We start from the raw sequence: 27,472 nt of genomic DNA on the forward strand, positions 1-27,472 counted from the left end.
ACGGTGGGGGGGGGGGGGGGTGTTGATGTCGTGATGGATTACGCCGAGCACAAACAATAATGAACTGACTCATTCTCCCTATAATAAGCGCCAATTAGAGAAATGCCACTGCTCTGTAGATGCTGACCTGTCCACCCATCCGCTGCCCCCGCCTCGTCGTCTCAGCTTTGCACCCACACGGCGGCAATAAACAGCTCGCTCTGAGTGAACTTACCAATAGAGGAAATGACTAAAACAGACCCTGCTGGGTCTGCTGTGTGCATCTGCTCTCGTCTTGGTGTCTGGCCAAAGACATTTTCACAAAACCCGATGATATAGTGTGTTCACTGTACTGCACTGTTCTCCAACTGCAGACACTCAGGAATTGTAGTATTACTTGTCCTTGGTTTCTGAATGAGGCACCAGCAATCAGGACGAGTCAATGCCAACGAACGTGGTTACATATCTGATTTAAATGGTTGTTGGCAGCTGCTGAGATAAAACTAAACTGAATTCTATTTCAGAAATGGCTCTCATTTCATTCCCCACTTGCTTTTTTTTCCCATCTGTGCTGTGCTTTGTTTCTGTATTTTTTTTTTTATCATCCTGAGGGAAATTTATCTTGTGCTGTGTGTATTTCTGGTGCATTTATCCGTTTGGTTGTACCTACTCTTATTTATTTCCTACTTGTTTTCTACTTGCTTGCATTGCGTTAAGTGTTAAGGGGCACTGTAAATTAGTGAGTTTCCAACCATGCATTTTCAATTTGTAATAAGAAACAAAGTGGAAACACTGTAGAATTGAAAATCTTAACATTGTGGAACAATTTCATTTTTCAGTGAGGAGGTTGTATTAACAAAAATCAAAACATAAAGTGCAGTGGAACCTGACATAACGTACATGATTTACAGTAAACATGCAAAGCTGCACAGTGGGCTTCTCAGTGGAGTGCCAAACCAAACCAATCTGCAAATGCAGTATATTCCAAAAAATGTGAATGGTATTGCATCCAAATCATTTTACTATGTCTATTTATTGGCTCACTGTACCATTTTACTTTTTGGAATATACCCCAAAACAACATGGAGATCACAAATGCAGCCGTCAAAACATCATAACATAAATGTGATACGTTCGATACAAACGGTTTTCATTGTTTTACTTGTGGTCTTTTATCACTCAGAGTTCATACAACAGCAATGGGCTCTTGCTAGACAAAGAGAAATAAACTTATGATAGATGGTATTTGGAATATCACTGGTAACAAAATAACAACAAAACCATTACAAAATAACAACAGAGATTGAAATCTTGTCCTTTTTAACAATAAAATATACCATACATGGATATAGTATGTGCCAGATGTGTTACACGAGTGCAAGTCTGCGTATGAGCTGCGGTGTACAGGCAAAGCTTCATTCGTAATAAAAAATGAATGAAAAAGATACAAGATTCATCAGCCACATATCAGCCTTGTGATTGTTTTTCTTTTCTGTGGTGAATCATAAGTGTGACATAATGATGTATTTTCCATCCAAAAGACATTAGTCTGTTATTTCTCCTGCATTAGCCCTCACCAAGTCCCACAAAGTAACTCTTAATGCACTTTAAAGTCATCAGCTACAGTGTTGATCATGTTGCCTGACAAATAACAGAATTCATAAAACTTATATATATTAAAATATTTTCTCATGATCTGACATTTTCATCTGTGGGATATTGAATATTTCATATATATATATATATATATATATATATATATATATATATATATATATATATATATATATATATATATATTAGTAGAAATCAAATTATTAAGTCGGAATCGGTGATACAACAGTAATCCAGGTCTTGTTTGACTTTATCATAATAGATAGTAATTCTGCTAATGCAAAGAAAAGTCAAATAACAGCAGTGCTGCAGTCTTTTTCTCACCATAAGTATGAATGGCATATTTACGTACACATGATCCCCGTATGACTATTGGCAGGATGAATATCAAGAAAGTTCCATGTGTCTAAGTTTAGGAGTTAATGATTTTCTCAGTTATTACCACCAACAAGGCTAGATCTTCTTTTTTTTTTTTTTTTTTTTTCCCATTTTTTAAAATATTATATCTATACCTTTCATCATATATTTTCTGTTTGGACCAAATGAAACACACATACAGTATAAGGCAAACAACTACATGAAACTATCTATACACATTCACCAAAAACCTGTTCAGAAAAAGTCAAATTGCTTTAGAAGGAAAACATGAGTGTGTATGAATTTGCATTTTCAAAGTAAGGTAAGGGTGTGTAACGTGTGCTCACAAAATTATCTTTTTTTTTTATTGTTTACATTAAAATGTATGTTATCTTTTTTTTCATCACATATTTGTGCCTTTAACGGACAGTTTATCCATCTACTCCTTGTGCTGAGAATTGAGAGTTAAGATTGAAATTGTTAACACCGCTGCAGACGCAATGATCCTGCCGTTCCTTTCCGCTCCATCGTTACGTTAAACTCTTTGCCACGGGTGCTTCTGAAACCTCTTAAGTTTCAAAATTGTCAAGATGACAATATTTTATTTTCAGCCTGATCCTCAATAACGCGGAACTCAGTTAGTTTCCTCAAGTCATTGAAAAACCTGGAAGTATATCGAGCTCAGCTGGAGCCTTGAAATTCATTTCAGCTTTGTTATTCTCAACCAAAGACTGATGGAGTGTTTTTTTTTTTGTTTTTTTTTTACATCTAATAGTTTTCAAAATGCCAAAGTATTGTTCAGTGTTGTTTTATACAAACACACCGCTGTAAAATTCAACGAGAGCTGCAGATTTCTTCAGATTCTCTTCTCTTTTTCAACTTCCAACATGTCCTCCACTTCCCCATGTGAAACTTCTGCTGCTTTCAGTTATTTTTTCCCCCCACCACATCAAAGAGTCTCTGTAGCACACAGCTGCAGTCTCCTGTCAGGAAAAAGATATCTGTTTGCCTCGGCCTGGACAACCCAACATTAAATATTTGTCCAGCCGGTCTCCTCTGAGGACAACAAGGGGCGGCTCTGGATCATCACACTGTCCACATTTCAAATCGGAGAGTCTAAAACTTTAACCTGAAAAGACGATGCGCTTCACACAACTAGCGGACTGGTGGTGGTCCTAGATTGGTTCTTGGTTCTCTCAGGACTAGACTTGAGGACGGGGAGGATATAGAAAGATAGAGAGACAGTAGGGTTGGGTTTCTCTTCAATCAGACAGACAGGAAGTGGATCAGCAGGAGGGAGGAAACCCCCTTCTGGGCTTCTGGGTCGCAGGTGGCTCTGCTCAGGGACTGGCAGGGGGCCGGGGTGAGGGGCAGGAGCCTTGGCTGTCAAAGCTGGCTGTCCTCGCCTTCCACTGCAGGACACAGAGACACACGGCAATGATTCATAGGGCACACGCTGCTTATTTTTACAGCACTGTCACCATCAGGTCACAACACAGAGGAAATAGCTGAACGTAGGAGAGCGTTGGTGTTCCAACGTTATGAGAGCAATATGGTATTTTAGTGGCAAACAATTTATTTAATTGCTCTCAAGAAATGATTGAAATTGAGATGCAAATGGATGCTTACAAAAAACAAACATGTCAAGACTAAAATAGATTTTTAATGATTAAAACACAAGGGCAATGATACAGGTGGTGTCGACCTATAAAAACCCAAACTAATTGATATCACAACAGTTCTGTTTGTATTATTACGCTATTGTGGCAAAATAATCACAATTGTAGTATACTTTAAATCATACAAGAAGCATGTTTATTAGACACGTTGATACAATAAACAATATAAAATGCTAGTTTTGTCATCATCGTTTCACCCCGATGCTTTGAAACCACAATTTCAACATGCTTTGAAGAGTGTAAACAGAAAAAACGATTGTTGCGTCAGTTCATGCAAGCCCCACAAAATAAGCCTTGAGCTTCAGCAAATACCTTTTTTTTTTTCGCTCACTGATTTTAGGCGATGGATAAACCAATATAAAAAATTTCTGGCCAAGTGTGAGGCTGGGCAATAATTCATACATCATTTCTATGAATGTTATGCCTCAGATGTTTAAGATGTTAAAAAAAACCACACAGTTTTGTCTTTGTCAGATTTTTGGTTTTCTGATATTTATCGTGATTATTATCGATACTGACTGCTTTGACAATACATTATTTTAATCATGTTTTCGGCCATTTTGTCAAGCCCTACATCATTACTTATGTAATACGTAAAAGCCCTCACTTCCTTGTCACAAAATCATGCAAACGTGTATTAAAAAAATCCCTCAAACCTACCTCCTTCTCAGATTTCTTAGACTCCAGCAGGGGGTGCCAGTGTGCAATGGGCTTGCGTGGATACGCCAGCATTTCGTTCCAGTGATCCCTGCCAAGTCCGTCAGCATGGCATCCAACCCTCATCACACCAATGATCTCATTATGACCTACCCTGTGGGGACAAATGCAACAAAAAAATATGCATATAAATACATCTGATTTAACCTGACGTGACATCCCATACATCACATTGTTGTTGTGTAATGGCATGAAGAACATTTTGTAATGGGAGGGGACACAGATCTGAGTCTGGATGTCCTCTTGATTGATACGCTGAATCTACGGCTGATTTTCCCTGTGACACTCAAATTGACTCATCTCTGGAAGGACAACAAAGCAGATCTGTGTGCTATTAACAATGTCTGAAGTGGAAATGAAAGCAGACTTAATTTCTCTTGAAGAAAACCTCAAAATTATTAGTTTAAACTGATTTATTCTCACGATAAGAGCAGATCAACTAGGTTTCTATTCTTGGGAGTGTCTACTTTTCTTTTCTTTTTAATAGAACACAGTTTAGTCTGACCTTTCAAGTCTGACCTTTAACGTGCATGTTCAATTCTGTTCGCTCTCTACACTACAGCCACTTTATCTCTCTCCTGTTACTGTTTTATATCTCACAATAAAAAAGGTAGACATTTAAAGTGACTCTAATTTGACTACTAGGAGTCATTTAAATCCAGTAAAATTTAAGATGAACTTACAACTTTTACATGTTCCTCAAGACTTTGCTTAAAATACCTTGTTAAAGAATGTGCCCTCAGTGAAAAATGGATCAAATATGTTTCTCTTCACCTTAAGCTGTTATTGATTCTTTTATTGATCTATGCCTGGCCCCTAAATTGGTTACAATGTATCAAAATCATGTGTTACACGGATACTCATTCTGCAGAGAAGCTTTAACATCCAAGTCTTACGAAGTTTAACATATTTTTGAATAAAAGAGAGAGAAGCTTTAATATTTTATTTATTGTGATCTGTTAACTTCATTAGATTTCAACTACTACAACTACAGAATTCTGAGATTTAGTTTTTCTGGAATTTAATCTCAGAATTCTGACATTTTTTTAAATCAAATCTCAGAATTGTGACTTTTTTCTCTGAATTCCTACTTTAATCTCAGAATTCTGACATTTTCTAATATAAAATCTCAGAATTCTGACTTTATTCTCAGAATTCCTACTTTAATCTCAGAATTATAACATTTTCTAGAATTTCGTCTCAGAATTCTGACTTTTTCTAGATTCAAATCTCAAAATTCTTCCTTTTTTTTCTCAGAAATCCTGCTTTAATCTCACAATTCTGAAAGAATTTTTATTTCTTTAAAAAAAAAAAAACGTGTTTACATGTGGCCCTAATACGCCACCGTACTTAACCGTGTAATAAAAACACTGGCTGTCAAACTGAAAGCCCAACACTCAGAGCTGCCACTTTCTATGACATATCATTTCATTTGTAGTTTGTACGTACAGATCGTAATCCATGACAGAGATGTGCAGGCTGACATGATCCATACTATCTGGTGGGATGTCAAAGATGATGGCCTCATTGTAGGTTGGATTCAGCGTGTTCTTTTTTATACTTGTCTTCTTCTTTTTCAAACGCCTCCCGTCACATATGAGGGACACTTTGACATAAGGATCTGATGAACAGAGGAAGAAAAGGTCACTCGCTTGTCATGTTTGGACATTCCCCAGGTTTCTTATTTAGGGCCTGTCCATATGGAAACGGGTTTAGGTGGACATGCATACTATTTTTGTCTGCGAGGCAAAACAAAGAGACAGCGTTCTAAGGGACCTGAAATGCAATTTTATGAAAACGCCCTAGGGTGGGAAAATCTTAAAGCGCCGGCCTTGCGTTTCCATGTAGACAGTGAATATGCTACTTTAGGAAAACACAATGACTTCATATTCCCCAGCTCTCTTGCGCTGTCATTCATTGTCTTTGGAGATTGTTTGACAGTTTTACCAACTACTGTCAATGAAAAATAACTAAAGTCAGTCTGAAAAGACACTAGATATCACTAGAACACATCATATCTTTAGAGATGACAAAAGAGAGGAGAAAACAAAACCAAAACAAACAAAAAATTGAATAAACAAAACGGATCAGTGATTGTTCCACACACATTCAGCTGCACTGTACATCCACAACTTGTCAACTTGTCTGTTTATGTGTGCAGTAAATACAGTTAGATGGATCTCACTCATGTGGCAGCATTGTGCTTGTCCTTAAGTATTAAGGTTTATGACAGAAAGTTGGTAGTCGTTTTTTTTTTCAAAGAAAAAAAAGTTGCCGGGGGTCTATAAAATCGCTAAATATGCATGTAAACGGCATTGTTTCCCTTTCTTTCCTCTGACTCGGTTAATTCAGTTTCATTTTCTGTAATGTGTAAAACGTCTTCTTCTCTCTTGTTGGTGTAACGTTACGGCGCCACTTACAGTCCTGGCATATGTACTACAGCGGTTCGAGCTATTTCCTGAAGCGATGCCGTCTTTACGGAGGAACTGTTTGAATACGGCAAAGAAGAAGATTGTTTACGCTTCGTGCCTTAGAAATCTTCCTGGGCAACAGTTAGCGTAAAAATAACGCCTCTGGTATAATATATGAAAATTTATTACCAACACGGTTCCAAGATGTCTGTCAAGAGGGAGCAGCCAGATGTATTACTCTAAGTGTTTTGTTTTTACTTAAGCATGAGAGGAAGCCTGGTGTTGGTAATGTGCAGTAAATGTGGATGAGTCGACACCAAGTGTGGAAAAAAACCGAGGCCTTAGATAGCATAAATAGCATGACTGTGAAAGCTTCCTGATGAATGCCGATTTCAATCTTCATCAGTCAGTGACAAATCGCGTGGTATGATCCATTATGCCGCATTTCAGTCGGATGTAAGCTGCCCTGAATCTATAACAGCAAACAAGAGCAAGTCGCTTTTACAATCCAGTGTGCCTGAAGGCACAATTTTGGTAGCTGTACGATTTTTATGATGCACACACTGATGGCATACAGCTAAATCCCCTAAGAACTCGGTGGATTAATATTGTGACTCACGTTAAAAGAAAAAAAAAAACATGAAATGTCATTAAACAGGGAAGGAAAAGCATCGTCTGAACCCTGGCATTTAATGAACAATAAATGTCACATTTTACAAGTGATATCAGTATTTTTTTGGGGAAAGGAGAGGAACAGCAGTGTATAAAATTAAACAAAACCGCTGGCGACTATTTGCTACTGTCTCGTGATATTGCAAGTGCTGAATGTTAATAACAGCTGAAATAAACAGGACGCAGGAGAAGTGGGGGGGGGGGGTGCCTGCCTCTCCACTGTTTGTTCATTTTATCTGTCACATTTACAATTGGATCTTCATGGGAGGAGGCTGTGCGTCATCTCTTTTGACTCATCTGCAAATTGGAGTGAATCACACAGACACACACACGGCTACAAGTGTGCACACACACACACACACACACATTTTACCTGAGTATCCGGTGATGTCCATGGCTTTGAGGTTCCTGCACTTGATGACAGTAAGTGTGAGTCTACCTGCAGTTGGCAGGTAGCAAAGTGAAAACATGATCTCTCCAAGGTCAACACTTTCCTGTAGGAATATATATGTACACACACATACACACAAACACACAAAATTATGTTTTAGTTTCACGTTGATATTCAGCACAGCACAGCAGTCAAGATGTGCAATCGGTGTACAGTGGCTTGCTCAAGGTCTTTCTGGGAGGAAATCTTGTCTTGTTTGTCTCTGAACGGACTATTGAAATGTGTTCCACTTTCTCAATCATAAAATAATAATAACAATACATTTATAGGCACCTTACAGGACATTCAAGGTCACCGTACAAAGTATAAATGTCAAATAAAAAACAAGAAACAACAAACAAGTGTCTGAAGAGGAGGAAGAGTTTTGAGCCGGGATTTGAAGATGGAGAGAGAATCAGAGTTTCTGATATCATGTGGTAAATTTGTTTCAGAGGCGAGGAGTGAAACGGGCAGGTGGGAGGTTATAGTTGGATGGAAGTGTAGGTGTGTTAATGTGGACGAGGTCAGCGAGGTTGTCAATGGCCTTGAAATTGAGGAGCAGAATCTTACGTATGTGATGCGATGTTTAACAGGGAGCCAGTGGAATTGCTGGTGAACAGGTGTTATACGGTTTGTGGACGGGTTTCTAGTGATGATGAGTGCTGTGGAGTTTTGGTACCAGTTGTAGTTTATGGATGGAATTGTCAGGTGGACCGAGCAGAAGTGAGCTACTATAGTCCGGGGCGTGATGTGACCACAGTGTGAACCAAGATGGCGGTACTGCTCAGTGAGTGACATTATTGATGTGTGATTTGAATGATTAACAGTCAAAACATCAGTGTCCTCTTGTGATGTCAAATAATCACTATTGAGATTAATATGCTAGCTGATTGTAGCTTATTTGGAAACGTGCATTAATGAGCCAATAAGTAATAAGCCAAAACATTTACATTTTTATGATCCGATTATAGCATCATGAGTCTCCTCAGGTACAGCAATGAATTTTAATGATAATGTTTGGTGGAAAGGGTTAGTTTAGACTCCAAACTAACCATTTACACCAGATAATATTACAATTCATATACAGTATGTCTCTATTGTGAACTATAGGGGCTGTATAGAAAAGAATGTTCTGTTAAGTTTAGACATTATGCAAACTATTATTTCCTGCACATACTATATGGATGTCTGTGCTTAAACCAGGGAGTTAGAGCCTCCTGAGAATTAGCTTTGTTTAACATAAAGAGAACAAACAGGGCAAACATTGATGCTCGTGTCTTAACCTTAGTAGTTTTCATTTGCTATATTTAAGAGATGAATTATATGTTTACCGAGATGTGTATGCTTTTTTGTATTGGGTTCAGTTCAATTTTCAAACTGAAATGTACACCTTTTCTTAAACTTAAAGTGCAGTACTATCTCTATTGATATTGGTCTGAATGTTACTTTTTTCATTAAAAATACTTATATTATTACACAATACAACACTGGCTCCAAGGAAAAGTACCCGTGTCCATGCTACTGCTACGCCTTTAGAAACGGTGTCTGTAGAGGAAACACGAGTGAAACTAAATGTGTCTGTTGTCTCTTTAACACTGAAGCTTTTGCTCTCTAAAAGTTTATGTTTGTGTAGTGTATGTGCTTTATGATTTTTCTGTACAGTACAGTATAGTACATTTGGACATTTATAGGTAACAATCATACTTTTTTTGGTGAAAGAGCTTCTACATACTGGTGTATTAACCATTACAGAAACATAAAAAATGTTTACCAGTGCTGTTAATATAGGGCAGTTGTGGCTTTGGGTGGTCGTCTAATAAATTTGTTAAGCACCGTATGTTTGAGGTTTCTTATGTGAATCTATTAAAGTGGCTGTTTCCCAGCTGCTCCCAGCAAAAACAAATCTCTGTAGAGAACCTCTCAAGTGAGGAAAAACCCTTCATGTTATCCAGACATCAGTCATTTTACTGCAGGAATTGGGTTTATTCTAAAGTCAAGGCTAATCTACTGTATGTATTTGCCACACGTCCTTATTCTCAATGCCGTTTTCATTACATCATCAAAATGCGCGTTTTGTTTCTTCCAAATAATCACTATCGCTTAAGAAAACAGATAAAAGCTCAGTGTAAACCACTTACTAACAAAATCAACAAGAGAATTAGCCTCAGTCAGTTTTGTGCGGAGGCTTGCATTATTCCGATCCCTTGTGTAGAGAATGTATATTATTCTAAAAGACTTTAAAGGAGAGACCATATGTACTATAGGGACAGTCGTGTAGGAGTCTCCACTGAGATAGTACTCTCCAGTGGAATGAAAGTCCTCTTTTCTGTCCCATGTGAATTCTGAGGCCCAACCTCAAAACAGTATTAAGTTTGCTGCAACCTCTAATCACTCTGAATGAGCTTGGTGAGAGTCTTGCTGATACACAAATCCCAACACTGCCCGCATGAGTGCAGCGGTCTTAACGTCTCCTTGTATGTAATGCTGCGATTTGTCATCTTTTTCTTTTCGGAAGGCTGGGATTTCACTTGAAGGGTGTTGTGGTACAGCCATAATGTGAGCGCACAGCAGAAATGCCCGCTGTTGTTAAAGCATGAAGTGACACTTTAATTAACCTTGTAGAAACACAAGTTGGCTTGTTGCCATCAGCGCTGCAGCTGTAACAGTGGTTTTTTCGGGGTTTTTTTTGGGAGTTGACCTGAATATATGGTATGACAATTAATCACCAGGAAATTTAGAAGACATTCATTGTCCCACAGTATGGATCTTTCCTGACTCGATGGTCCCTCTGACTTATAGCACACCCATTACATAATCATTTTTGTCTTCCAGTGAAATATTAAATTTTCTGGCATTAAATTAGGCTCATATATTCAGGAGAATGGATTCTGACAACTTTGATCATCATCAGGTCAATAATACCGTTTGTAACACACTTTTTGATTACATTTAGAACAAACATTCACTCATGTGACAATCTTTAGGTCACATTTTCACAATTCTATAATTAACTCTTAAAACCCATTTTGACCCAGCATGAGATGTTTTGTTTTATCTTTTTGTATTGTATGTGTTTTATATTTTTCTACAGTATTTTATTGTTTTATTGTTTGTTTTTAGGTCTATTATGTCTTATGTTTTGTTTTATTTATCTCTGATGTACAGAGATAAATTTCAGCTGTTTCAGTGACCTGGTCGGAACAAGGGCCTTTCTGCATGGAGTTCTCACTGTGTGTGCGTGGGTTTTCTCCAGGTTCTCCCACAGTTCAAAAACATGCATTAATGGGGATTAGGTAAATTAGACACTCGAAATTGACTGTAGATGTGAGCGTGAGAGTGGAGGGTTGTTTATCTCCATATGTGACCCTGTGATGGACTGGTGAACTGTCCAGAGTGTGACCCTGTCTATCGCCCAATGTGAGCTGGATTTGGCACAGCACCCCCCACGACCCTCATATGGAGGATAAAGTGGTAGAAGATCGATGGATGGATTGAAATTGCCATGGGAATAATACACAACGCCTTGTATGGACATCATGGGGGTGTGTGTTTATAGGTGAAATATTCAGGCTTTACAGAATGCATTTTATTTTGTCTTCTTATGTGTTGTTGAGTCGAAGTTATGATTAATTTCATATCGCATTTAAAAAGAACATAGAAAACGGTAGTAACAATAATTGTGCAGAAGTCACGAAATAGACAGTTTTTATTTTATTTTTTTTTCATAAAAACGAGACAAGTGAACTTTGAACTGCAACCTTTTGCTCAGGTGTGTTATATAGCTGGTTTCAGATTGCCTAGGTTGTGCTAAAAAAAAGGATATAAGACACTCTATATTGCACATTCTTACAGCCTCTGTATCTACGTTTTAACATAGTAATGGGAAAAAAACAGCCTAAATGCTCCGTGAAACACCTTTTTTTTCTCTCTGCGACTTTTAATTATCATTATATACAAGAGCAGTCAACTTCAAAATTCCACTCTCTTGTATTTATAAGATAATTTCCTCTTATTTAGTGATCACTCTCACTATATCACAGTCAAGACAAAATAGTTTTGCTGAGCTTGAACACACTCATGAGAACTAGCCGCTCTCCTACAGGATCATTATCTCAGGTCAATGTTATCGACAAATATCTCTGTTTGATCTACGAGCTGAAGAAAACTGCTGGCTGTTTTCTCTCCCCTGTCTGCTCATTAAGCTGCAGTGTTCTTAAGATGAGCCTGTATATTACCCGAGACTTTCATTATGCACTAATTCATGTTTGCTTTTTGTTACTAAAATCCCACCATCTGTGCCTTCTTTATGTTGCCAATCTTGAATTTAATGTGAGCAAGGGATTTTGTCATAAAATCATTTGGAGGTTCAATAAAGTTTGCGTGCCAAAGAGAGCGACCCGGCGTTTCTGCCTCCTAAGCAATAAGGCTGAGATTATTGAACAATCCTTGAAGGAGCTCAAGTTCAACAACCGGAGGGGGTAAAACCGTCTGATGTGAGGGCACTGAGGAGGCGATAAAGTGATGAGCGCTGCGAGGTGCCAAACATGGTGCCAAATACACCCGCAAGCTGAGGTTCCAAAACGGGTCTCTGGGCTCCAACAAGTAACAACGCCAAAAGAAAAAAACAAAAAAACAATTACATGAGTGAGCTGTGCGACAGAAATATCTTTGTTTATTTGCATCTAGTTATGTCGTGTTTTTTTCAATAAAAAAAAAAAAGTAAGGATCTAAATGCCATTGCTGAGTGATGCTTTCCTAATGAAGGAAGGAAGGATTTTAATTCCCTCAACATTTAATTCTCACATTAACTTTCCCAAAATAAATGACCTTGTCTTGTCGATTGGTTTTTAATTTCTCTGTCCAATAATAAATTATACTATCTGTGCATTTTGTGGATTTTAACATTTAATCACTGCTCATGTTGTGCTTTCTAGTTTTATTTTATTCAAATTGTAATTCGATACGAGAAATAAATAGTTGTGGTAATGTTGTTGTGGCAACATTACGCCAGATTAATTTTTTTTTAAATCGATTGACATCTAAAACACTGGGGAGACTACAAGAATACAAAGTGACTGGATCTGGACATTGTTTCCTATTGGGATCAACCTCAAGCAACATGACTTGGACAATTGTCCTGGACACTTTGGGGACAGCTGATGTCAATTTGAGAAAGTCCTTATTTCATGACTTAAGTCACTAATGAAGGGAAGTCAGCAAACCGTGCAACTTGATTTAAATCACCGTAAAAAAAATGTGTTGATTCAACAATAAAGTCTAAATTATTATGTAGGACACTTCAGCTGTATGCTCATTGGTAGTTACTGTACCAACTAAATGAAGTAACACAGTTGAGATCCTGTCTATGTGAGAAATACAGATAATACACAGGACATTAGCCTCTCTCTTTGTTCTGTGATACTGAATCTTGGAAATGGATACTTACACTGGTGGCATATTGGATGTCCCTCCATATGTCCGTCTCCCTGGAGAGGTCTGACGTCTCAAACAAGTTGTCGAGCACCACCTCTCCGATCATATCGTGCCGGGAAAACCGGTCAAAGTCAAAGACGCTCATGTGGAGCTTCCTGGCGGGCAGCTCGTCATAAGGCACGGGGAACTGGAAGCTCTCGCTGAATGTAGGGTTGAGAGTCTTCCGGTGGACGCGAGTCTGGAACTTCTTGCGGTCGGGCAGCAGGTAGACCTTCACGTATGGGTCAGACGTGCCGCATAAGTCTTTGGCGGGCAGATCTAGAGCCTTGAGGATGTTGACCAAGAGGGCCTCGTTTTCGTAGTCGTACTTGAGAGAGAAGTTAATCCTGCCACAGTTTTTGCTGTCGTTCTTGGATGAATCGTCCGATTCCAGGGTCTTCTGTTGGTAGAGCTCTGGCTGGATGCGACCAATGCTGGTGGGCTTTTCGTCTTTGTCTACCATGTAGTCATTTCCCAGGTCAAGACTGCTTACCTGCATCTGCCTGGGCAGGTGCCTTTTAAATGAATTGTGCCTACAGAGACGGAGAAGAGGCATAGAAAACAGATGGTTAGTGTTCAGGCTCTGAAGTACAAATGACCAGGGAAACTCTATATTTAATGAACACTGACTGAGGCGGTTGTGTCATCTCGCACATTCTCACATCTGTTGAAGATGCAGTTTATCAGAGACCGAACAAGCATTTGGCCTGATGCCTTTTTTGAGATTTTTAGTTGTTTAGATTGTTTTTGATGAAAACCATCAGTCAGGGAAGTCTACCTGTTCTCATGTGCTCAGAATATGAATTAAGACAATGCATGTACCTGTGACTAACAATGCATGAGAAATCTAAGGGAGAAGAGCCAAGGAAAAACAAACTATGACATGTGTCCATACTTTTTCAGAACCCTACATTTTTTCTGCTTGTAGTCTATATATACATACTACCCTTGTTTCCCTTTTAGCACAACAAAACATACAATCCTACTTTTTCACGCAAAGGCACTCTCTCCTTTATATTTCATTAATACTCATGAAGAAGCCACATATAATGAGCTTTGCCATAATGAGCTGCAAAGAGACGCCTCTGAGGCAGAGAGCAACAGTGTTTATTATAATTAACTTTGTAGACGCCAAATTGCCGAGATAGAAAATATCTACCCTCATTAGTGATACATTTAGAGGATTTCAAGCAAATATGCCACATGATGTTGTGTCTCGGATTCTGCTTTACTGTGCCTGCACGCCCAGAGCATTTATTTCCACATGGATGCCCACATCACACATACACAGAGAGTATACGTGACTAACCGAGTGGAGGAAGCTGGCTCAGTGGTTTGTCTCTGCATGCGTTGTGTGCGGCGCAGGAAGTGCTCCCTCATGGAGAGCTGCACATCAGTGGGGATGTCAGGAGATGTATGGCTTATCTTCACTGCTGCCTCCAGGAAGCCCATCGAGCCCATGGGGTCCTTCACCTTCTCTGTCGCCATGGTGACTGGCGTATGCTGGGGACTGGGCAGTGGGAGGGGCGACGGGAGCGGGCAGTGCTCTGGGCCACAGGCTGGGGTGAGGGATGGACTGGGGAAATGGGCCTTAGTCCGCCAAGGCACCCAGCACAGCTTCCAGGAGATGAATGCAAGGAGGCCCACCAGAGCCAGGCCACAGACCACAAACACACCAAGCAGGAGGCCAAAAGTAGCGTCTGGTGAGCCACGGGACCGAAAACAAAGGTTCACACAATATGGACAAACAGATGGTGATGACAAGAGTGAGAGAGAGGACAGAGAGAGGACAGAGAGAGACAGAGAGAGAGAGTCGATTAGTGCATGATTTTTCAAATTGTCTTGTGCTTTTTATATAAGACTGGGACAGCTAGCCAAGAACATGGGGAGATGTGCTTCATAAATATTAAAGTAACCTCCATTAGTCTTTTCAGTTCAGCCAAGGGATAAGAAAAGCATAGGAGCATAGTAATGCAAACATAATTCAAGTGCAGTCTCAAACACACGCACACACTTACACACAGATAATTTGCTCACTGTAGAGGTAAAAGTAATCATAGTCTGACAAATGTTTGAAAATCAATTCTGTCTATCTAAATTTAAAAAAAGGTGTCTGCAGGTTTCCTCTGTTATTTCTCTAACATGGAACAGATAAAAAACAGAGCACAGCACAGTCAACCTCATTTATTTCCCTGTGTTTTGAAAACTGGGGATAAAAAAGAGGTACACAAAGACCTGGAGACGCACCAGGAATGCTGACGAGCACTCTCCAAAGATTCATGTGGACCAGCGGTAAAAAAGAAGAAGAACAAACACAGGAAACATACAGCATTGTATCTCTTTGGCCTTTGGGATGCTTGCCAGACTCACTCCATTCTTGAGTATATTTCATCAGTTGGCTACTTGGTAGTGTTTCTCTCACACAGGGATTGAATTCAATTCGGTAAATTTCGCTAGAGAGTTATTTTTCCACTGTGATTGCTTTGATTTATCTATAATAACTCAGTGCTGAGGAACGTCTGGGTGGCCTCTCGGAGGATCCATGCACCCCTCCCCACCCCAGGTCTCCACAAAACACTCCAGAGATAACAGGAAGCTGCTTCAATACACATTGAATTAGCACTTTTCTAATATTTCCCTTTTTTTTGTCTCTGGTGTAAAACACAAGCATCAACAAACTGAATCCTACAAGAGTGCATGTATTTATTCAGGGTTAGGTTTGTAGAGTACACATGTGATTATTCAGATTTTGCCATTCAAGACATTTTCTCATGAAATTGCACAAATAAATGGGATTTCATGATCAAAAAAGTAAATGGAGCGTCCACAAAAGGGAAATTTATAGCTCAGCCAAGCGGTTCGACAGGATTTCCAGTATCGAGGATTTATGCCTTAGGAGGATTTCTCAGCTGTCCTCGGCCCTATAGCCTCTCCATGTCATCTCAGATTTCACACAGCTCTCCACAAAGCCTCATCTCGACTGGACTGTTGCTGGCAGTCACGGCGAGCCGACGCCAACCCTGCTCTGTGCACTGAAATACTCCAGCAAACACCCTGTGGTGAAAGTCTGTCACAACAAAGTGAGTTGACAGGTAAGAAGTTTGTATTTGGGCACATTGTCTGGCTGGATTCCCTTTTCCCGCAGAGGCAGCGCTCTTCAAAAAGGAGTTTTCACTCTCTGACAGAATGGACTCCCCACAGATATTCATGGGGTGATGCCAAGCTAATTATTATTGGACTTAATTATATTTGATGGACACTAATATTGTGCCTTACATTTATGAAGCTATGATTGCATTAACACAGGAGGGATAATATTGCTATTTTATGAAGTTAGAGGAAGTTAAGTCTGGTCAGTTTAGCCTCTATTTTCAGTATATTTGGTCAAATTAGGACCGTTTTAACAAAGCTGAATTGGAATTTACGAGTATCTGTTTGTGGTTTTCTCCGATTTCCTCCCACGGTCCGAAAAACATGCAAAGGAAGAGTGTAAGAGAACACATGAATCCCGTCTGTGTGTTCAGATTTGACAGGGTGCTGAAGTAAATTGTGCTAATCAGGTGAAACATGTTTTTAAACGCTTTAATGGCCCCCGTGAGCTACATCTCACAGCCTCTATCGTGCTGACCATGAAGCCTGCTGATTAACAGAGTAAATCAAAACCAAACTACATACACTATGACCCTGTTCACACCTGGTATTAACATTAGTCCTGAGTGATCTGATCACAAGCTCTTTTCAGTAGACATGAGTACATACCACTGTGTTTGTGGTGTCTCTACTGCTGCTGTATAACAAACTGACCATCTGGGATATTAAGAATGAAGTTTGAATTTGAACTGATCACACAAACTACATTCAAAGGTGGTCCTAGGACACATGCAGCCACTTTCCTGACCCTGCATGGCCGCAGTTTGTCCTCACAATGCATTGTTGTTGCATTGCTTTTTCACTAATCAGAGCTAAGAAGTAAATGTATTTGTATCTACCCCCAAATCATATTTCATGTTACATCAGCACGAGTAGAGCTTTGATTGACTGGAGCTCTCCGTCGACAGTAGACACATCTTTACAATCATGCATCATTGTGTATTTGAATGCAGGGTGGGGGTCATCTGTGGTCACAGGAGACGCATCCAGGTCACATTTTAATGCCAGGTGTGAGCAGTTGTACTTCACTGTGCCTGCATATGATTGGATCACTCTGGGTGGATGTTAATACCAGGTCTGAGTGAGGCTTTATGTATTTTTGATACAACCATTTAAGTGTACTTTACAGGTAAAACAACCTACACTTAGAAATGAGAGTTGGACTGAAATGATGTTGTTCACAGCACAGCTGCAAAGGTGGAGCACATCACTGCTCCACTTCAATTCAGTTTTATTTGTATAGCACCGATTCATAATATACATTATCTCAAAGCACTTTACATGGGCAGGTGAAGACCTTACAATTATTGTGGAGAGGAAACAGCTAAATTTGAAGAGGAAGAGGAAGAGAGTTCTGAGAGAACCAGAGTCAGAGTGTACGAACATCTGCTTCGACTGGTTGGGGTAGGAGAGAGGAGTGTGTACAAAAGAATGGAGAGGAGAGGAGAGCACAGAGCAGAGATAGAGACCAGGAAGGTAACCGGTGTATTTTAGCAGAGGTGGAAAGAGGTGTATGACGAGGACAGATGAATAAATGATGAGGACAAGTGAATTGGTGTTAATTAAGGTCCCTGAGTGAGTGAGAAAGTTGCAGCATATATGACCTTTGACCCATTTTGACTGATACATTATATGTTTACATATTTTATTTTATCAGCACTTTAATTTGTAAAGCTTTGCCTTTAATCAAAAACAATTCATGTGAGATTTGTGTCCCCTTGTCCTCTTTGCACGGCACAAGAAAGAAAAAAAAGTAACTCATTAAATTTTAAACAAGCTACTTATTTTACTTTAACTTGAGTCCTTTTTAGACCAGTACCTTTACTCTTATCATCAAAATAGTGGTAATTTTACTTAAATATTTCAGTACTCTTTCCGTCTCTTTTTGAACATTACAAACGCTGTGAGGTATGTTTTTGTCGTTTCTTTATTTTCACTGGTGGTGTTTCTATTATAGTCAAAGCAGCTGGATGTGAATCACGCATCTGTCATCCACCTCGCTGCGATGTGATAAGGTTAATGAGAGAGCTCCGCCACTATGTTGCCTACAGAAAAAAAGAAGTTATTTCTATCACAATGACTGAAAAAGCAGACGGGCTGAAGCTGCAATGCCTCTAATTTCTCAGTGCCTTCCAGCGTATGCAGAGAGCTAATGATGCAGTGATAGTGAGACATTGACAGAAGGCCGGGAGTGAACGTTAAAGAAAGAGAGAGTGATATAAAAACCATCGCTCTTCCTCTCCAGACAGACGGGTAATGGGGCAGAGCTTTGTGAACATATTACGCCCTCCGGACACCACCTCCCCTGACAGCATGGGACTTGAATGACCTCAGGGTTTAGTGCCCCATCAATGATTACACCCATGCCGCGGAAGAGTGGACTATCACTATCCTGCAGTGAATCAAAACCCTCTTCCCAGGTTCTTCCAAGCTGAGAAAAAAAAAATCACAGCCAATACTTGAGAGGCTGAATCAATCTCGATGTAGAGCTCTTTCAGGAGTCTTTCAGGGGAAGGGCCAAAGGGCAGGGCAGAGGAACCGCTGTGTGAAAGAAAAAAAAATTGAGTTACCAGCTAATGCACTCTAAGGTGGGTAACTTCTATGAGTGCAACAGCAGCTCCACAGTCAGCGCACGGAAAGAAAGTTAGTCACAAGCTGAACCACACTGACCCGTGTGTCTTGCAGGATTTGCAGATTTTGTGCCGAGTTGGTTTGATTCTGACGTGAAGTCAAAGTCTAGATTTCATCAGGTGTTTCTGAGGGTGCATACATTTAATTAGAGTGCAAAGTGAAACCCAAGGGCCCTTTTTTGTGTCACCATCAAGTGCTTTCAAATCTAACCTGGTTTCCATAGTAACCAGGCCATTAGAGAGCAACTATGCAATCTATATGAAGTAACGAAGGGACTCGTTCTGAGCACAAAAAGTCCACTCACACTGAAGACGCTACAGTGAAACATTACTACCTTGAAGTATCCAGAGCGCTATGTGTTTAATGTATTAATTGTTGTAATAATAATAATAATAATAATAATAATAATAATAATAATAATGATAATAATACCAGAGAAAACATGACACACAGTATGATAATAAGTCACCAAACTGCATGAAAATAAAGCTGATGCTGACATCTTTTTTCGCTGACCAGAGGCTGGACAGTGTTCATGGATTGAAGCTGCAGTATCAACATCTGGCTAATCTGGTTAACACTTGGACATACAGTGCATCAGCGTTTTTGAAAAAAAGACAAAAAAAAGGGGTTTGGCCGATGTCCCTTTCTCTGACATTGAAGAAGCTCAGGATATGACATTCACCACAGTCACAGTCAGCCATCAGGGGGCGATTGAGATGGTTTAGTGCTAGTTTTGGGAGCCATCAATTGATTCATCTTTACATGCAATCTGTGGCTTGGAAGGTTAGGAAACTATTCTTCGAGGTTACTTCAAGTGTTAGACTGACATTTTGAGTATAGTTGCATTGTTTTGCAAATATTACATGAGAGAAAACATGTAGCTAAAGAGAAACCTGCTCTCACTTATACATATACAGGTGTGGTGATACTCTTGTGTGGTGTGGCCGTGTGTTTGCGGTGTCCATCGTGAACTTTACGTCGCACAGGTAATGCACCTCGCCCGTTCATCACCTCCTTTGCATGAGCAAAATGCGCATCGGTAACGTGGTCTCCACTTGTTGCAGCGTGGCTGATCAGTGGCTGGGTGGCTCCGTGGGAGGTTCCCCTGGGTGCCCGCAAGGTAGGTCTGCATTTTCCTGCCCTTCTGTCTGTCAGTTACTGAGCTCCTTGTTAATTGTTGCCGTGGGAGCTCTGCTGCAGTGTGGTTGCGCTGCATCCTCCGGTTGTCCGTGGTGACCCTGGAGATGGTTGCTTTGTTTTTTTTTCCTGGTTTCTGCCTTTAGTTTTCCTCCTCGTGTCGGTTGGAGTGTGGGCCTCATACATGTATGCAAATCATATTAAAGGGACTTGTTTTACAGTTTTCCATTAATTTGGCTTTTATATATTCTTTTGTTGTCAATTTAAATTAGTTTGCTTCACAATTGCCCCACTGGTGCCCTAATGGATAAGAAGGCTGTGCTTTAATATGCCCTCTTGAGTCACAAGACCACTAAAGTGCCCTCTAGAGTAAAAAATATCATTTGTAATGGAGTGTCTTTCTAGTGGAGAAAAGTGATGCAGTGCCCTATAAGATGCCCTTGCAACTTCTTCTCCTGTGGGTGCCCTTCCAATCAAAAATGCTGCCGTTATGAAGTTCTCTAATGCCCCTACATGACAGTGTCCCAAAGGGTGTCCTTAGAGGAAATGATATTTAGTGCTGTATAGAAAGTGGCCATATCTGTGATAGAAAGTGATTCTGTGCTGTAAAGGATGTCCCTGTATACCAGTGTGTGAATGTGGGAAGTGTGATGTTCAGCAGGTGCCCTAATGGGATAAACTCCTGGTTCTGTGCACGTGCCTTTTTGATTTAAAACCAATTTAATTCCCTCTTAGCGTCTGTTTAGTGTCCATATAGAGGTCCCAGGTCGCACCTTGGACATACCTGCCCTAATATGTCCATCCTGATATGCAGGCCGCCTGGATTTATTTGGATTATAAGGCTGTAGACTTGTCAAAAAATGTTCAATGAGTGAAGCACTCACTCATTTCCCCTTTTTCCAAGATGATTTCACTTTCGATATCCACCTTCTACCGCTTTATCGTCCACATGAGGGTCACGGGGGAGGCTGTGCCAGTCCATAGTTTTTGAATTTTCTAGATATCGCAAACGGTGTAGGAGTAATGGTAATGAAAAGTACGCATGCCAAATCCTGTCGACGATGACAGGATCGTAACGGTAGAGTTAAGCGTACTCGTAGTGCCTGCCCCACTGTTGCACAGTCGGTGCGCTTTTAATTTTCGCCCCTGCTCTTCCAAATGTCTGTGCACGCCATTGGTTTGCTTAGTTTCTGTTAATTGCCGAGTGTTCGCTGACTGTTATTTTAATTATTTGGATTAGCTGTGGTTGGTTTCATTATTTCAATTGAATATTGCTTCATTATTTGAACATTGCTTTATTTCATTTACCAGCTCACTATCTGCCAGATTGTCTGGTGTTTTTGGCCAAGCTCTCCTGCGTTCTTAGTTTAATTTTTCTACCTGACCTGTTTCACGTTTTGACCTTTGACGATTTCTGTTTGCCTCTTATTGGATTTGTTTGCCTTGCTTGAACTCAATCTCCATTTGAACTGATTTCTGCCTCCGTCGTGCTTTGGGGGCTTTTTCTCTGCCAGTTCAACTTCACAAGTGGTAACAAATCACGCCGCATAATCCATGCTGAAAAGTTACATTACAGTTCATGTAACATGTTGGACAAAGAAAACAAATCTAAACCAGCTTTTATTCCCAGCAGGTATTCACAGTGAATGCTGCGCAGTTATATGCGCTGCCTTTGTGATCTTTCTTTGCAAATGCATCACAAATTGGCCTTTTTCACAGCAGACATTTTGACATGTCATAGAAGCACAACAGGTATTACTGATAACTTTAACAATGGCTCTTTTCAGTTCTAGCATCCCCAGCGAGGGACACCTGTGTGACGGCAAGCCAGCGCGAACAATACCGGCGCCCTGAAACTCACGCAGTTAAATCAAATTCATCATCGGTTTCTTTATCTACCCGTGTGGTTTTCCTGCAGCGACATGTCAAGATGTCTGCTGTGAGAAAGGTCTAAAAAGAAAGGACTATTTAGAATTTTTACTAGTTGACATTAGAGAGACAATTTCTTTAGTTTACTGTTCTACTCATTGACTCATTTCAATCTGGAATGTTTGCTTTATCATACAAAATGCATGAGCTGAAGCTGTTTTCACTGCATCTTAAACCGGTCTTGATGACTGGAGTTTTGCCATTCACACAGCTGCATCTATGTGCAGAGCGTTTTCTGTCACAGAACATGACGGCTGTAAGGAGCAACGTGGGGTCTTACCCACGGACCCAGTCGGGAAATTAATCCACAACCTTCGAGTTGAAAGATGACTCGCTCTATCACAGAGCTAACGTCAATCATTTAGGATTTAGTATTTGAGGATTCCAGTCATTTTTACTTGCTCTTTTTCATGACATACATTTCAGTGAAGACCAGATTTGTGCTTTTAACGTGGATATCTTATTTCCTCACTTGAAGAGAAGAAAATAGACCTGGGTGATTAGGTTTTACTTTTATAGTCTCTACAACTCTGTGATTAATAACAGTAAGTTGCCCCTGATCCTGTCTGTGCCTGTAATTCTTCATGCTTTTGGTAAATATGTTGTCGCATAACAGCTCATTAGAAGGAAAAACTTCCATCTTAATATTTATATTCCATAAAACTAATTTTCTCAAATTTCACTACCCTCTCCCCCTTTATTTTCCAGTTCTTGCAAATCACTGCAATGTTGCTATTGAACGAAGTGCAGCCAATTTAAAAGTACTTTCAGTGGGAAAAGTGTGTAAGTGGATTGCATACAGTTTAAGTGTTTTTTGTGGTAATGATATTCAAATGAAATTGAACTAGTTCAAGAAGGGTTCGGTATACTTTAATCAGCAGGGAACAGTGTCTCGGGGAAATTGGAGAAGTGCATCAACTTTACACCGCCAATTTCAGCACAAAATACGCTTCACAGTTTTTAAATCTCCATAAATAGTGAATGTCTTCTGAATGCACTTGGCACAAATCTGTCTGTGGTCGTTTCAGGACTTTTTTTGCCCCAAGGGTGGAAATAATACGCTCTAATCTTGATGTGGGCACCTCAGCCATTTTTGGATCTCTGTATCGCATGGTGTCTTTTGCAGCACAATCAGAAAAGCATTTAAATCCCCCCCAGATCCCCACATCCGTAATCCCCACCGCATGTGAAGAGGAGTTTAAACCCCCCCAGCAAACCAGCCAGAGGTATCAAGAGGAATTTGAAGCTGTGTAAAATTCTGCTTTTACTCTTCACCACGATGAGAACATGTGTTTATGGCTAAATTATCCAAATGAGCATTAATGAAGTGCCTCAGTAATTAGACAACATACTTTGAAGCTATTACCCGTTGTTTCAATTTGTATTAAACTATTACCAGAAATAGTGCACATTAGAGTCGGCCTCCACTTAGTGCACCCAGCAGTCTTAGTAATAAAGATAAAAGGGGACAGAACCTTTAAAAGACCCACAACAAATACTCTTTTTTTCCATTATGTGATGTCATGAGCCTTAAGCAAAAAAAGGCTAAATATTGGATACTACTTCAAATGCAGCAGTGCAGACAAAAGATTTGGGGGATGCACGTTTTCTGCGATATCCCCTGAAAACCATTTTGCCCTGGTTTGTCAGCTCAGTCACTCAGTCTCGCTGACAGTTCCAACCTGCAAGGCTAAGATATGCTGTCAAGGGGGAAATATGTTTGAATATTTTAGAGCAGCGTGTTTGAGCAGGGCGGGGTTGTTTTTGTGACACGGGCGTCTTGTCCAGCACAGTGTCACGGTGAAAATGTTCAGACTCTGTGGCAGCTGAAGGCTGCTGACAATTTGAGGATACGTTTTGAAGTCTGCTGAACGTTTCCCATCTGCAAAGTTTTAGAAAATAACAAACCTTGACTTGGATTCTGTTATAGCATCGTTTTTTTATACCTTACACCTACCAGTTTTCAAAACAGGTTTCTATTTCAGGGTCCTTAGTAGAAAACGGGTTACCTTACCCGAGTTTTAAAGATATAATATACAACTTTTCTACTTTACAAGAGCTAAAAACAAGACAATTTTGTTGTATATTTCAGTGGCTTATTTACAGTGGACAAAATTAATATATATATAGATGTATGTGTATCTACATATATATATATGTATATATATATATATATACACATATATATGTATGTATATATATACATACATACATATGTGTATATATGTATATATATATATATATATATATATATACATACATATACATATATACATATATATACAGCCGATACAAGATAATTGATGTTGACTGCTTCCCTATTTAGTCTTGGAACCTTTGTTGGTACACCAGGTTTCTGACCGCCACGCCTCACTGTATGATATGCCCTGTTCTAACATGCTGATGTGAGTTTGTGAGAATATATGTCAATACACAAGTGTGAGTGTAAAATAAATTCATATTGTGCGGCGCAAAGGAAATAGAAGTGGACATTCATTCTTCAGGCACTGGGTAACAGAAAAGTAAGCGGTTTCCTGTCGAGACATACCTCAGTGGTTTAAAGCGTGGGCTCAACCTCTACAGGTGCTATATAAATCAAATTTACTTACTTACTTACTTACACATGGCCCTCATGTGGAGGATAAATCGGTGGGAGATGAGTGATTAAATGTGACATTTGTTTCCATAATTGAGCATACAGAGTATACAAAAATACACAAAGCTTGATGAGAGAAGAGTATCAAAACACACTGACAGAAGGTAAGAACATTTTTAGAGTTTCCACAGCACTGACCATTGATTTATATCAAAGTTTAAACATGGACTTTGGGAAGACTTTTCTTTTGATAAGAACATCTTTAAGCTTCAATCAGATTCTCCACCGCGCTGATGTTGATGATTAGCATTTAGATTGATTTATATCAAAGTTTTAACACCAACTTCACTTAAATACATTTTCGGCCTAAATCCTCATACAGTCTGCGTCTCACAACTTAATGACTTGAGTTTGCTAATGGGTTCAGAGGGTTCACACAATGTGCCAGCACTCACACTCTATAATCCACCTAGGAGAGACTCTCAGAAAGCTGTTATCTCCTCCACAAGTGTGAACTTAATCAGAGTGGATTCTCCTTTCCCCCTCCACTTCGTCCTCAAATCCTCAAAAAGGTCCAAATGTTGTCATCTAAAGTAAAACGAAATATTAAACGCATTACAACAGTCAGTGCATTTGGCTGGAAGCACACTCCCCTTCCTGTCCAATATAATTTGTCAAGAAATGCGCTGTGTGCTGCAGCCACTCAGGAGCCATGGGGGGATGCTCCCACGGGGCGGTGTTGAGTTCAGTCCACTATTAGCATCTGGTCGTATCACACAATTAACCTGCTTGTTGACCAAGCGCCCTATCTCTGTCACACAGCTTTCAGCATGCCAGGTTGCCTTTATACTCTGGGGCTTTTTGCAGAGAGCAAATATTGAAATAAATTGCAGACCTCCGCAGGCCTGTGCAAGATAAAAAACAAACAAGCATTCAAAGAGAAAAGGAAGAATTGAATTGGCCCACAAGATGTTTGCATATTCACACTTTTGTTGCAATTAGCAGGACTTGTGATACATTTGTGCTGCAAAAAAAAATCCACTAATTACTCTTTTACTGTTAAACTGCCCGGTGTCTTCTCTGAGGCAAACCATGAAATAACATTGATTTTACCTCAAAAGAATCATTTCCACCCAGATCTGATAAATGTGGGTGTATTTAACAAAGGGAACAGACTGATAACATTTAAATGGCAAATGTGTTTAAGCACAAACAAAGGAAGAAGAAGTCATTCATCAGGCAAATAATCAGCAGATCGATCAATATACTACTTTAATTTCCGGTCTGTATTTCAGGGCTTATTTCAGATTTTCAGGATAAAAATTAAACTTTTCAGGCCAGCTTGTAGAGAGCAGAAGAGAACAAAGTGTATATGGTACAAAATAGTGACTTTTAAGTCGAGCAAGATGTCGGCCCGCAGTGCTGTCACGCGAGATGCGGGAGATTTGTCTCGTTTATTGAGATAAAACGTGTCAGCTTTGTGACTGTGGGGAGATAAAAAGGAAAAGAAGCTTACATATTTATGAGCTGTCTCTGTAGCAGCACTAAGTAAACATCAGTCCATATATATGTTTAGGCTTAGTCATCAAGTGTAGACGTGATATAAAAGCATCACAATATCAGCAGGAGTGGACACTGGGAACGTCTGGTGATATTCCACATATCTGACATTAGAAAGAAAATGTGTTTTTGTGCCAAGCACAATCTGCCCTGGCTTATGTTATTTCTCTAAGTTTGTCCTTTTACTTGCACTACTCTAACACAGAGCTATGTTGCCGTGATGAGCATCGAGGTGACTGTGTGACTTTATAAAATACCATCTATCAAATCTAGTCAGAGTGACAGATTTTGTCTCTAAAGGACACAGAGCCGTCACAGAAGCAACTATTGAACCTGCAACACAGTGTCCACATCACACAGTCATGCACCAGGAACGTTCTCCTGCATGTATGTGATTGTCCTGTGCAGTGACAGATGATGTTCATGTTTGTATTGAAGCAAAAGCTGAGCCCTGAGTTTTTGTTTTAGTGAGAAAAACGGTGTTTTGCCAACGCTCTCCGCTTTGGCACTCTGAGCTGGCACCAGTAGACTTATTTTCCTTGGCTGTGAGACACATTTTTATATTTAAAACAGCATGTTATTCATTTAATGCTTGCTTGTCTTGTGGAATACTTTCACATAATGGCATAAGCGTCCTCACAATTCTGCCTTCAGACGTCCATTCAAGTGTATATTAAACAGAGAGAGCAGTGACATATAGCGGTTCTACTCCATAGTTCAGGTGTTTACGAGCCTCTGATCTTGCACCACCTTGTCGTTGCCCTCAATCTCCTCCAGCAGCTCAAGTGATTAAGGTAACTAGACCTGTGTGGTACATCTGCATCCTGCCTGATCCATCATCCTCACCAGCCTCGTCTCTTCACCACTTGTGATTTTTCTACTGTACAGAGAACTTTTATTATTATATCCAATATTAAGTGGATTCATTTGTTTTATAGGAGCTCTGGTGTTGAAAACCAGCTGGAGTTAAAGGAGATAGACTATATGGTGATATCATATGATAAACCGCAACAATTTACAGCATCGCAAAGGTGGAGGACCTTCATTGATCCGCCTCCTGCTTCCTGCAGGTCACTGTGAGGATGCTTTCATTTCCAGGGGTATCACAATAAAAAACTAGCTGCAATCTTGCACC

General features: G+C 39.8%; 1 protein-coding gene across 1 annotated transcript in view; it reads right to left on the bottom strand.

Annotated features, from left to right (window-relative positions):
- Positions 1 to 2,705: 2,705 nt before the first annotated feature.
- syt6a (synaptotagmin VIa) overlaps positions 2,706 to 27,472 on the bottom strand; it is a 57,252-nt gene continuing 32,485 nt past the window's right edge. Inside the window, exons 2-7 of the mRNA XM_058644297.1 lie at positions 14,641 to 15,031; positions 13,306 to 13,864; positions 7,803 to 7,923; positions 5,796 to 5,967; positions 4,290 to 4,440; positions 2,706 to 3,362 (exon numbers count right to left, since the gene is read on the bottom strand). Coding sequence (XP_058500280.1) covers positions 3,291 to 3,362; positions 4,290 to 4,440; positions 5,796 to 5,967; positions 7,803 to 7,923; positions 13,306 to 13,864; positions 14,641 to 15,031 — 1,466 coding nt within the window. The 3' untranslated portion in view covers positions 2,706 to 3,290. The remainder of the gene's footprint in view (positions 3,363 to 4,289; positions 4,441 to 5,795; positions 5,968 to 7,802; positions 7,924 to 13,305; positions 13,865 to 14,640; positions 15,032 to 27,472) is intronic.

This window comes from Solea solea, chromosome 11 (assembly GCF_958295425.1).
Source record: "Solea solea chromosome 11, fSolSol10.1, whole genome shotgun sequence".
NCBI classification, from domain to species: Eukaryota; Metazoa; Chordata; class Actinopteri; order Pleuronectiformes; family Soleidae; genus Solea; species Solea solea.